At 48.7% G+C, this 11,334-nt stretch overlaps 3 protein-coding genes across 3 annotated transcripts; 1 reads left to right on the top strand and 2 right to left on the bottom strand.

Moving 5' to 3' along the window:
* Nucleotides 1-350: 350 nt before the first annotated feature.
* On the top strand, nt 351-3,099 carry ENH_00067130 (tRNA (adenine-N(1)-)-methyltransferase catalytic subunit, putative; the record flags this gene model as incomplete). Its single annotated transcript, XM_013577365.1, has 8 exons — nt 351-602; nt 859-951; nt 1,043-1,112; nt 1,322-1,424; nt 1,667-1,907; nt 2,036-2,120; nt 2,465-2,864; nt 3,036-3,099. The coding sequence occupies 8 exons, from the start codon at nt 351-353 to the stop codon at nt 3,097-3,099; spliced, it is 1,308 nt and encodes a 435-aa protein (XP_013432819.1).
* A 3,430-nt stretch (nt 3,100-6,529) lies between these two features.
* On the bottom strand, nt 6,530-7,703 carry ENH_00067120 (SAG family member; the record flags this gene model as incomplete). The annotated part of the gene is made up of 4 exons (XM_013577364.1): nt 6,530-6,641; nt 6,742-7,133; nt 7,242-7,396; nt 7,586-7,703. 4 exons carry the CDS (start codon nt 7,701-7,703, stop codon nt 6,530-6,532), a joined length of 777 nt encoding a protein of 258 aa, XP_013432818.1.
* A 1,140-nt stretch (nt 7,704-8,843) lies between these two features.
* On the bottom strand, nt 8,844-9,977 carry ENH_00067110 (SAG family member; the record flags this gene model as incomplete). Its single annotated transcript, XM_013577363.1, has 4 exons — nt 8,844-8,952; nt 9,047-9,423; nt 9,551-9,705; nt 9,872-9,977. The coding sequence occupies 4 exons, from the start codon at nt 9,975-9,977 to the stop codon at nt 8,844-8,846; spliced, it is 747 nt and encodes a 248-aa protein (XP_013432817.1).
* Nucleotides 9,978-11,334: the final 1,357 nt, after the last annotated feature.

Genomic DNA, 11,334 nt, shown 5'->3' with positions numbered 1-11,334 from the left:
AGTCTGATATCCATTTGTCATTACTGAGGGGACCCAATTTCTTGTGGGGTACGTGGAGGCACAACGGCTTGAAGAAGAACTTAGTATGAAGAAGATTCGTGGAACGAATTATCTTGAACGCTCAGCACACTTTGTGTAGGTGCGTTGCCTCCGTGATTACGTCGACGAAGCAGACTTTCCTACTGGAGAGGGGCCCACCTTCCCAGCTGCACCTGAAAGCTCAATATTCGTGAGGGTCATCGCACAAAAAGCCGACGAAGCACTTTTCTACCTGTACGTTAACTTGTTACTGATCACGATTGCCGACGTAGGGCTGGTGAGAGGCTTGGGGCTCCATAGTTCTGCTCAACATGGCGAGGAGAGCCACTGGAGGCGTCGCTGGCCCGTGCATCGTGGAGGAAAGTGGACCCGAGCGGCCGGAATACTTGACAAGAGAGCAAGGCATGTACCCTTCAAACTTCCCAATAGAAGGCGATTTGGTGCTCCTTTATGGCTCACGAGATATCATCGTTCCCTGCGTTTTAAAGAAGGGTGGAGTCTGCCGAACCAGGCTCGGCAACTTCGAACATGCAGATATCATGAGGACACCAATAGGGCGGAAGGTGAGAAATCCAGCCTGCGCGGCTAGTTATTCTTGTTTTTTGTTGGCCAGCGCGACCGGTGTGTCCAGCACGACTCGCGTATCTACTCATCGGCCATGCTGCCCCAACCTACTCAGCCTTGCCTGATCTATAGCGCTTTCAGTCGTGCAGTGGCGTTCCCTCTGGGACTGTTGAGCTAACGTATATTTCCGATTTTGCACGTGGCTTTTCCGTAGTTAGTAGAGAAGCTGCGCGCCCGCTTTGTTGAGCTTCTCAGGTTCAAGACCGGCGCAGCGGGAAGTGGCTCGTAGTACTCCGCCCCACCCCGGATTTACATACTCTGGCCCTTCGGCACAGAACACAAATCATTGTGAGCCGAGCACAAATGATGAATCATTACATTGTTTGAATTCCGCCTACCCAAGATAATGCACGAACTGAATACTGCGGTCTGCCTGCAGTACCATGCTGATATATCGCTGATCATGAGCCTCTTGGATGTGTGTCCCGGCAAGACCATAATTGAAGCAGGTAATCCATATTTGAAGCGGCTAGTTAATTCCAGTTTATACTGCCATTCTAGCTCTGTGGACATTGGCTCCATGGAAGGCTGTTGGGGCGGTAATAAATGTTCCTTTTTGCCGGTGTTCACCTGAGTGACGGCTTGACTGCAGAGGTTATGCACACACTTGTTCATTTGTTCATGCTTGAACTTGGATATGCCCCTTTTTTCTTGTTAGGGACTGGCTCTGGGTCTCTCACATTTTCGCTGGCTGCGTCGTTGCGTCCCGGAGGCCGCCTGTTCACCTTTGAATTTCACAAGCAACGGTGGCAAGAAGCCAGGTAATTGAAAAAGCTTCCGAGTTCCTCAAGTGTTTAGTTGTGCATCGGACACAAATCGTATACTCAGGAGTTACACGCAATTCATAGGTGTTCCTGACTAACGATGTTTGCGAAGGCACTTTTGCATCCATGACTCGAAGAACACATGATAAACCGTCGAACACTCATGTTTGCATGGCGCGCGTATTTATGCATGCCAATATTTAACTTTTCTTATGTGAGTCGTAACCATTTTTCGTCAGGGTTGAGTTCGACCTTCTTGGGATCTCGACACATGTCGAGGCCATACACCGAGACGTATGTGCGGATGGATTCTGCCAGAATGTGGAGGCAAATACAGCACCAGCTCCTACAGCGCCAGTAGCAGGAGCAGCCCAACAGCAGTGTGAGGAATGTTTACCAATGCCACATTCAGCTGATGGAGTATTCCTTGATTTGCCTTCTCCTTGGCTCGCCATAAAGCACGCCAGTGTTGTCCTCAAGGTTAGATTGGCTACAGTTCGCAGGGGATCGTTAGTCAGCAGGCGGCGCTGAAAGTCTTGCAGACAGTAGTGCGGAGGGACTGAATCACAGTTGGTTCTGATTTGTTTCTCTTTGGCGCTGTCATTTAGGGTGGAGGACGCCTGGTGACATTTTCACCTTGTGTTGAACAATTACACAAGACCCTTGCAGCGGCACAGGAACATGGCTTCCAGGGTAAGTACTTCACATGCATATGAAGTGTTTGAGGATCAATGTAGTAAGTAAGCAACAGTCTACGTTAGTTGAACGGCGAAGCGTGGTAAGAACACTAGAGGAGCTGTGGAAGGCTCTCGTTCCATTTCATTAGTGTATGCGGGCACGCGAGGGGATTGCTGCACATATTCACATGAGTATTACGAGAATCTTCGGAGCTTCGAGTGCCACTTACCTTCGCGTACAGACAGGCTTTGCGGCGAAATGGAAGAGCAGTGCCGCTGCTCCTGCAGAGGCAGTGGTTTTTAATAGCCAGATGGAGAACAATATTTCATTTCTTCTTTTCTCCCTTGGATTGCGGGCAGATTTCCAGGCCTTTGAGATTCTCGCCAAGCCCTGGGGGGCCTGCATATCCCGTCCAACACCAGACCAACGAAAACACCAAGATGACATAGAGGAAGGAGATGCATTCTATCATTTAAAGGCAGAAAAAAAAAGTGAGCAGGGAGCACAGGGCGGCCAGGTGCAGCAGCCCACACCATTCCGAGACCTCCTTTCTCACTTCTTGCAACCGCCATCTTCCCAACCGGTTAGCAGTCCCGGTTCGAGCCTACTTCAAGAGACTGAGGCAGCCGCTGTAGACGTACGCCGCAAGAATACGCTACATATCAGCAGTTACCATTATCAAATGCCGATGAAGGGGCACACAGGTTATGTGGCCTACTGTGTAAGGCCTAGCGAAGACGAAGAACTACAGCCTCTTCCGTAAGGTACGTACCTCCCGCACTTGCTACCATCATACGATCGTGACACGAAATTGTGTTAACTACAAAATGGTCTATAATTACACTCGTATGACTTCCTGCGTGAATGCTTTATGCTCTACTCAGTGGTGGAAGGAGCTCTCGAACAAGAATGGCGATGTCTTCTGATGAGCAAGCAGTGGGCATCCACGGCGCCACGGAATTGCAAACTGCTTGTTATTTGTTATAATGAGTGAACAGTGGTGGTGCGTATGACTAGATGAGAGCGTCGAAGTGAAGAAACTGTATCTCCACAGTCATGGCATTAGCAAGGAAGCATTCATGCACGCCTTCGGAATGAACGCTTTTGAATCAAAAGCGTCGGAGTTAGTGGGCAGCATAATACATGCGCCTTTGTGTGTACACAATTTTTTGTGTAATTCGAAGCTCAGAACCATTTGTAAGAGGCACTATAATGAATAGGAATGAACACCAAACTAAACTGTGAGATGAGTAAAATATTGCTGAAAGAGGCACAAACGCACTGCGGAGCGAAAGTATTTGTAGATCTGTCGGCTTCTAGTTGCCCTTGCACAGAGTTGATCGGGGAAATGCCACAGGGTCATCAGCGTGATCGCAAACACACTCTCGACAGTGATAATGTGTAAGGAAATCGCCTGACCCGCCGTTGTCAACATGATTTTGAGGAAGCATCCACGCTATGCTTCAGATGCACCTTTGGGGTTGGCCCGCCTACGCACCAGTGCCAATTGAGGCACACACTAGTTTTTGATTCATATATATAGGTACGGCGTGACATGATTGTTTTAGTTCGGAGCAAGGTAACCTAGGATGCACATCACATTGGCCGGTACGTAACAGGAGTAACAGCTACTAGACGGTCAATGATCAGGCTGCTCCAGGTACGCTTGGCCAGTTTTCTTCACACGTCCTCAAGGGTGTCCAAACGGCTACGTGTGAAGCCAATCCTTTGGTGTAAAAATTTTGCTGCTTGTTAATCTGTTTTAGTTTGGGAGCAATGCAGCCTTTGAATCTGCAGCTGCTGGGGTCCATGGACCATTCTTGGCTGTGGGGAAAAGTGGCTATGGAGGTCGCTGAAGTTTCAATACATTAGGAATGAGCAAGTGCGCTGCTAATTCTTTTGCCTTTCTTGATATCTCCTCCTGTGCGCATCCTTGTGCTTCAATCATATTAAGCTGGGTTTCGGAAAACCAGCACAGCAGCTACTGCACGTCAGCGGGTAATCTTTCGGATATTGAGCGCTTGCTGGAACAGTGGAGCTTTAGAGCTCTCGCTTTTTATTGAAATGCCCTGCTTTTATTTTCGATAGAGCTGCTCGTTTACTGACCGCAGAACAGTGGCTCTTTCTCTAAGGTGAACTTCCACCCAGTCAAGCATGAGAAGAAATGATGACCTGAGCAATGTAAATTAGCGTATTCTCTGGGCGTGTATTTTCTCAACTTGGTGTTGCAGCACACCACACACACACACACAACGTAACAAAGCCCTCTGGAGACGATCTTCTTGACTTCACATGCTTAAAGCGGTCGCGGCGGGACACGTAGGACATGACAACTCTTTTTCTGAGGAACAGAGCCTGCCGTGTCAGCTTGGATTGTTTAAGGGACAACGAACCTTAGCGTCATGGTGAAGGCTACAAGCGGGGATTAAGGAGAGCTGTGTCAACTGTAGGTGTGCTATAATCGGTGAGAGTCTGCTCAATAGCTCGGAAGTTCATAACACAAATGCACAAACTTGCGCGGATGGTGGCAAGCGAGGCTATACATCATCACAACAACCAGCCTTAAACTGCTAGGAAGGTAGATAACGTCCGAAGAAACGACTGAGAGCTACTAAAGGCAGGTCTGTATTCTTCCATTGTTGCATTTACAGCAACATAGACCACTTTAACGCCAACAGCGCATTTGCAACGGAACTCAGTCAAATGGTATCGAAAAAAATCAAGCTGGAAAGCTTATTATGATGTAATAGATAATTCCATACAGCAATAAGCCATAAATGCGCTCCCCGTATGCTGGACTTTCCTGTTTTGCAAGCCGCGGCACACTAGAGTCCAACGTCGTACCGCAGATACCGAGCTGCAGTGGTCTCGAATTAAAGGTCATGCAGGGCTTTGAATGAGCAGCTGACATGACTGCCAAGTATATTTCTGGACGAAATTATTTAGTGCGGGAGTCCACCGAAGTTTATGCCTTTTCCGCTGTCCTGTTTCTTCCAGGGTTCTTCCTGTTCTTCCAGGGTTTCGTTGTATCCTGGCCTCTGTGATGTTGGGGCTTTCAGTATCACTCTCAAATGAACCACCAGAAACTTTGTTAGGTTGTCTGTGAGGGGAAGAAGGCAACGCAGGGTTCCACGGATGCCCTAAAGATTATCGAAGGCGCTACCTCCTCACAAGCGATTTACTGCTAGTGAATGCTTTACACCTTTCTTGATCTTGGTTGCCTCCATCACTTCGGGATTTGCCGTTAATGGCTTTTATCGGTGTCTGTGTGTATTTGGTACAAGCGGCAACCACCGATGAAACCTTGGAGGGAGTCAACGTTTTTTGTGGCAGCCACAGAGTTTTGGAGCATTGAATACCAATGCATTGCTTTCCAGAAGTTCCATTTGCCAGAGAACAGAAAAGGAAAATCACGGAGCGTGGTTGTAGAGTTTGAGACCCCCACTCACCTTGTATTAGAAGGCGTGTACATGAGAAAGTGGGCAGTAGAGTGGGTGCAGTCTACCTTGGTGTGATATGCAGTGCTTTATTTGGTAGGTACTCCAGCATTTTTTGTGCCACCTTCGCTGAGGGCGGCCAACACTAGCAGATACGTAAGCGAAGAAAAGGGCCGATCAACTTGTAGGAGGTTGGCTCTGCCAAGAAACATCTGAGCATGTTAACCGAACACCACAAGAAGCGAAGGCGAGCCGATCTGGGGCTATAGCCAATGCTCAGCAACCGCAACGATGCACTGGCAACAGACGACCGCGACCTATTGGGAGGCATTGTGGCTGGCCAGTTGTGAAGTTTCAACTCCGATGAAAGGAAAATCGTCTACTAAGAGGTGCGAAACAACTTAGGTGTAGATAACCATCGTTCTGGCGGTCCCATGAAATCTCTCAAAAACGGTGGAAACCAGCGTCCACTGCAGGTAGTCAACAATCACATGTGTGTACACTCGGTGGGCCTATGAGTGCGCTGCCTCTTTGAAACGATGGAGTAAACCAGCCTTTGTTGCACTTAGTCATCTATCACATTTAGTTGCGCTTAGAGCATCGATGAGGACGCTACTTGCTTTCTCTGCAGCTTTCACACTGCCTTGCTTTATATGTAGCGGCAACCATACGCGAACCGCACCAAAACGACGTCACCCTCGACGTGAAGGCTTGAATGGTGCGTTTCAAATGACACCAGTAGCTGCAAAGCACGATTTTCCAGATTAACTTTGGATGGTGCTGGCGTGTAATACCAGTTTTCCTGACTAGTTGACATATAGGAATAGTTTGCTTTTCAGCAAGCAAATGCTGCTTTGCTCTGTCTGTTCAAGTACACGCAAAGGCATTGTTTGTCATACTGTAGGTATGTCAGTTCAATGATAGTGAAAAATTTCAAGCGGGTGCAGATGAGCAGCGTTTTGTGTGTGCCACTGACAGCTGTCACCGTCACAGCACCAGCAACGTGCTGAGCAACACAATAGCAAAAGCAGTTAGGCGTGGAACTGCAGCAGAGGCGGAGCCGGTGAGAGAGGTAATGATCTTATCCCACTGCTCTTGCCTGAGCAACATCCGCCAAAACACGCATACCATCAAGAGGGTTTCGCACTCCCTTGTGGTGGGGAGACACTCCGTTGCCCACGGACCGTTGCGTTGCTTACGTGAATGGGGCCGATGATGCATCTTGAAAGACATCAGGAGTAGTCATGCAAATCAACGCTTGGCCTCTCTCCGTAGGCTGACTTGTCTCACCACCGTTTAGCACTCCTACGCCAGCGCTTACCGTTTTCGTGCAAGTAGCGACCCGGCAGTCTGCAGTGCCTTCTGTTGAGGGGTTATACAGGGCCACGAACGAAATATTGTCCTGTTTTTTGTAGAGCTCAGGGTCTTGGCTCTTTGACGGCGGGAGCCCGGAGAAATTTTTGTATGCTTTCTTCCAAGAGTCCACTGTTTCGCTGCACTGCGGCGTTTCTGAAGTCAACACTTGTACAGCGTATGTGCCACTCTTAAAGGGACTTCCGGTAACTTTCGCCTCTCCGTTGTCCTCTGTAGTCTGGAAAAGCATGCAAGGAAGCGAGACAGGTCCAACAGCATGCTCAAGACAGACGCATGCCGTGGTTAGGTTGGTATGAAGGACTAATGACTTCCGACTCGAGCCTACCGGTATTAAATATTCGCAGAGTTTTTTCCAGTCGTCTTCAAGTTCTGAATTGGGTGTCGGCAGTTTTTTTTCAGCGTCTGTTGCTCCTGTAAATTTGGAAAGTCCAGCAGCCTCCCGAGCAGCGTTGACCTCGTCAAGGCACTGAGCATTTTCGCCTACCGCAACAGAATTCGGGCATACCAAACATTTTTCAGGCTTTTCCAGCAGTGCTTCCAGCTGCACGAGCCACACCGTGGTGTAACCCCCTATTCTTTGTTAATTCCCAGAGAAACCACGCACGAACGAGCTCGAATCAAGAAATTCTAGAAACTGTTAGCTACACCAACGCCAGCGCCTCTTCTTACCAAGTTTGACAGCATAGTTGATTGTCTGCTGATCTGCCGGTTCTCCTGTGCTCACGCTTGCGGCACTCAGCAACAGCAGCGGACCGATCACGCCAGAGAACAAATCGAAGCGCGTCATCTTTGCCTTACTGATCTCTAAAAGCTACAATAATAAACAGGCAATTGTAGCGCACACAAGGTTTAGTTATGTTGATGCAAAATGAGAACCAGGTGATGGAAGAAATGCTGAGCCAACACACTTCCGCCAACATAGAGTTGCAGTGGATCGCTGAGCACGTGACGCGAACCTTTCCACAGTCTCTGCAGACGGTCTACACAAACGAATTCACAATGGCCAGAAAACAATGGAACTTTAGTATTTCAGCAATTTCTGTCTAATGGAAAGATTAAGAGGATGTGAAGGGCAAATACTCCAGACACCGCGCCACCAGATGAAGCATGAGCGCGCACTAGACTCACCTACTCAACTGCGCCATAAGGTCCGATTTCTGCTAGGATCAAAAATGAAATTTGCTGCTCCAGCACCTGCATCTTTCAACGCAAATTCTGGGAGGAGCGAAAAAGCAGGATTTCGCAGGAAGCAGTGGAGACTAGTGGTAACCTTGGCATCCAGCGGGTTCTAGCGCGGAAGCGCAGACAGAAGTGCTCTAGTCGCTTGTTCACAGAGATGTCGCAGTGACAACACGTCTAGCAGAGCACTGATAACAAAACACAGAAACAGCGAGAACGAGGCTGCGCCTTCTGTCAGGTTCTGACCAGCTTAGCAACTCCACACAGCATTCTGCCTAGGCACAGACGCACCTATAGTCTATTTATGTGTAAAGAAACACGTACTTTGTGCTGGGAACAGAATAAGTGTGGATTTTTAGATAATTCACGGCACCAGAACACTGCACGTTTTCTGGAAGCCCTCATCACAAAAATGCAGCAGGTTGTGTCTATTGTGCGAAGGTGTGCGGTGGTATATGAATCTGCTTCCTTGTTATGCCTCTACATTCGGAGTAACTTGATACGGACTGCTAATAGTGAGCCTTGTGACGGTTCTCTGTTGCATTCCTGGCGGATGCTGAAAGCTTGTAAAAGTTACAAACCAGTGTTGTGGAAGGTCCCAAAAAATTGCCCACTAGTTGGTGCTTGAAAAAAAGGCGAGAGCATTTTTTTGTCCCGTATACTAACATAAAAGCGCCGTCCTAAGCACACACCTAGGTGCAAGCAAAAGCCAGTGAGCGCCTCGCCGTATAGCCGATGGGCCGAAACGTCACAGTATCATCATGCCAAGCGCTGAAATGACCAAAAGGAAGAAGCGTGGGGCTGCGGCTATTGTAGAGCCTGTGAGAGACGCGGTGATCATATTCCACTGGTCCTGCCTGCGTAACATTAGCAGTAGATCCAGTGTGTTCCATGCAATCAACAACCGTCACAGCAGCGATATTGACAGGGAGGAATCGAATATTTCCTTACGTGAAAGGAGCAGTATCTTTGCTTTTAAAAGCAGTAGGCATCGTCTTGCAAATCAGCGCATAGCCCTTCTCTGCAGCGTCGCTCGCACTATCACTGAAAAACGTTGGGCCGGGACTTGCCGACTTCGTGCAAGTGGCGACACGGCAATCCGCCGTGGCATTGGCTGAAGGGTTATACAGGGCGACGAAGGAAATGTTGTGTTGATTGCTGTACAGGTCTGCGGCTTGATTCTGTGAGGGTGGGAGCCCCGTGAAGTTTTTGAATGCTGTCTTCCAGTAGTTGACTATACTCTCGCATTCCGGTTTCTCGGAAGTCAGGGACTTGAACGCATATGTTCCATCTTCGAAAGATGCAGTGCTATAGGTTTGTTCTTGCGCCTGCAGGAAGGGGGCAGAAGGAGACCGCATACACATACATACACACACACAAACACACATGCATACACACTCCTGCGAAAGGGCATCCTTCTTCCAAGAGTAATGAAGGTTTTACTTGGAAACTTACTGGTATTAAATAATCACACATTTTTTTCCACTCGCCATCACTAATATCTCCTTGTGGAGCCTGTAAGTTGCTGCCATTCGTGGCCTGTGTGAAGCTGGAAAAGCCAGCTGCTTCGCGGGCAGCATTAACCTTGTCTAGGCACTCAGGGCTCCCACCTGCACGCAGTGAACTTGATTTCATTGTGTACCTCCGATCTCCCGTTGAATCAATTAGCAACACGCTGAGGCGACGTGGCCACGATTAGTGATGGGAATCAACACATGCACTCCAGTTCACGCTTCAGCAAATATGGGCGTGGTAGTTATGCATTTTATCGCTCACTCAGGCTCGCAGTATACTTTACGGCGTCTGTTTCAAGTGCGGCAGTGCTTGGGGCGATCAGTAGCAACAAGGCACTCAAAACACGCACGAGGCTTGGCGGTGGCATCTCTGCCAACAAGGAATCGAAGCATCCCACAGATACAGATAATGTTGAAAAATAGCAAACGCTCAAGTGCAGAGGGAAGTTTGAAGAACAGCGGATGCTGAAACAACGAACACCGCGAGCTCTTCACTGCCGCCTTGTGGTCCGTGTGCGACCAGAGACGAACCTGCTTGAAGACAGGCACGAGAGTTATTCCAGAGATATCGGCACAACTGAAAAAAAACGAACAGTTTCCCTTATAAACTGGCCTTGAAAAACTATACCGGAAAAAACGTTTATGAGGGCTGAATATTTTGAAGTCACCACACTGGAGCATTGAACTCTGGCGAGTAACGGATCCTCTCCAGCAGCCACGGCCATGTGCCTCGTGTTTTCATATCTGTGATCCATATCAGTGCGGCCTCCAAAAAAAAACTCCTCTTTCCTTCGTCTTGCTTGCTCTTTATGACCAGTTTCACCGCATTAAGCGTACTGTGTAGCTTTTGGCGCACTAATTCGCGGCACCAGTCTCGAGCCACGCTGCACACCTCAGAGAACACGACAAGAAGCCAAACAGAGGAGACGCATGAGCATAAACTATGTGGCACTTGAATACTGAACTGCTGAGATGAAGGGGAAGGCATTTTGCTGGGAAGGAGACGCCGGCTTCTGCTGGTTCTCCGAAATCCGTCTGCCTCCACATGAAGGACTACCCAATGGCACACGGAACCGAAACGGTAGCGTTTATTCAGCAGAACCCTAACAGCTGCTGGTTTCCTTGAAGAATAGTGTCACAAATTTGCAAGTCCACAGCGAAATTGGCGAAGTCAAAAGCGCAACAAGGACGTTTCCAAATCACACATTGCGAAGACAGCTTGCGCAAAATGTAGGACGTGCCCTGACAGTTGCCCACCCTATATGGATGTTTAAGTAGAATCACTGTTGGTGGAGATGTACACTGGTGCCATTGTACTGCGAAGTCGCAAGTTCAGTTGGATCTCAACGCGGCGACAACGCTGCAAGGGTGGTTTCTGTTTGCCATATGCCTTTTAAATTCGTTAACGTCTACAAATACGTAAGTACTCCGCGGTTGTCAAGCTTAAGCATCTGCTTAGATTTGTGAGACTGCTCTAGCAAGTTGCCATCACGGAATAGAATTTCAGCAGCAAATGGAAGAAGCTTTGGTGCCGTAATTGGCGTCCAACTCAACTAGATGCAGGCCTTTTCAGACCGCGCACCTGTCCAACTGGCATTTCAACACGTCACACTGCTACCATGCCAAGTGCGAGGATGAAAACGCCCACAAGTTTTGGGACTGCGACAGATGCAGAACCTGTGAGGGAGGAGACGATCCCGTCCCACTGCTGTTGCCTGAGTGCAC

This window comes from Eimeria necatrix, genomic scaffold (genome assembly GCF_000499385.1).
Source record: "Eimeria necatrix Houghton genomic scaffold, Enh_scaff621, whole genome shotgun sequence".
NCBI classification, from domain to species: Eukaryota; Apicomplexa; class Conoidasida; order Eucoccidiorida; family Eimeriidae; genus Eimeria; species Eimeria necatrix.
Note: the sequence above shows the minus strand (reverse complement) of the source record. Positions and strands in the feature narration are given on the sequence as shown.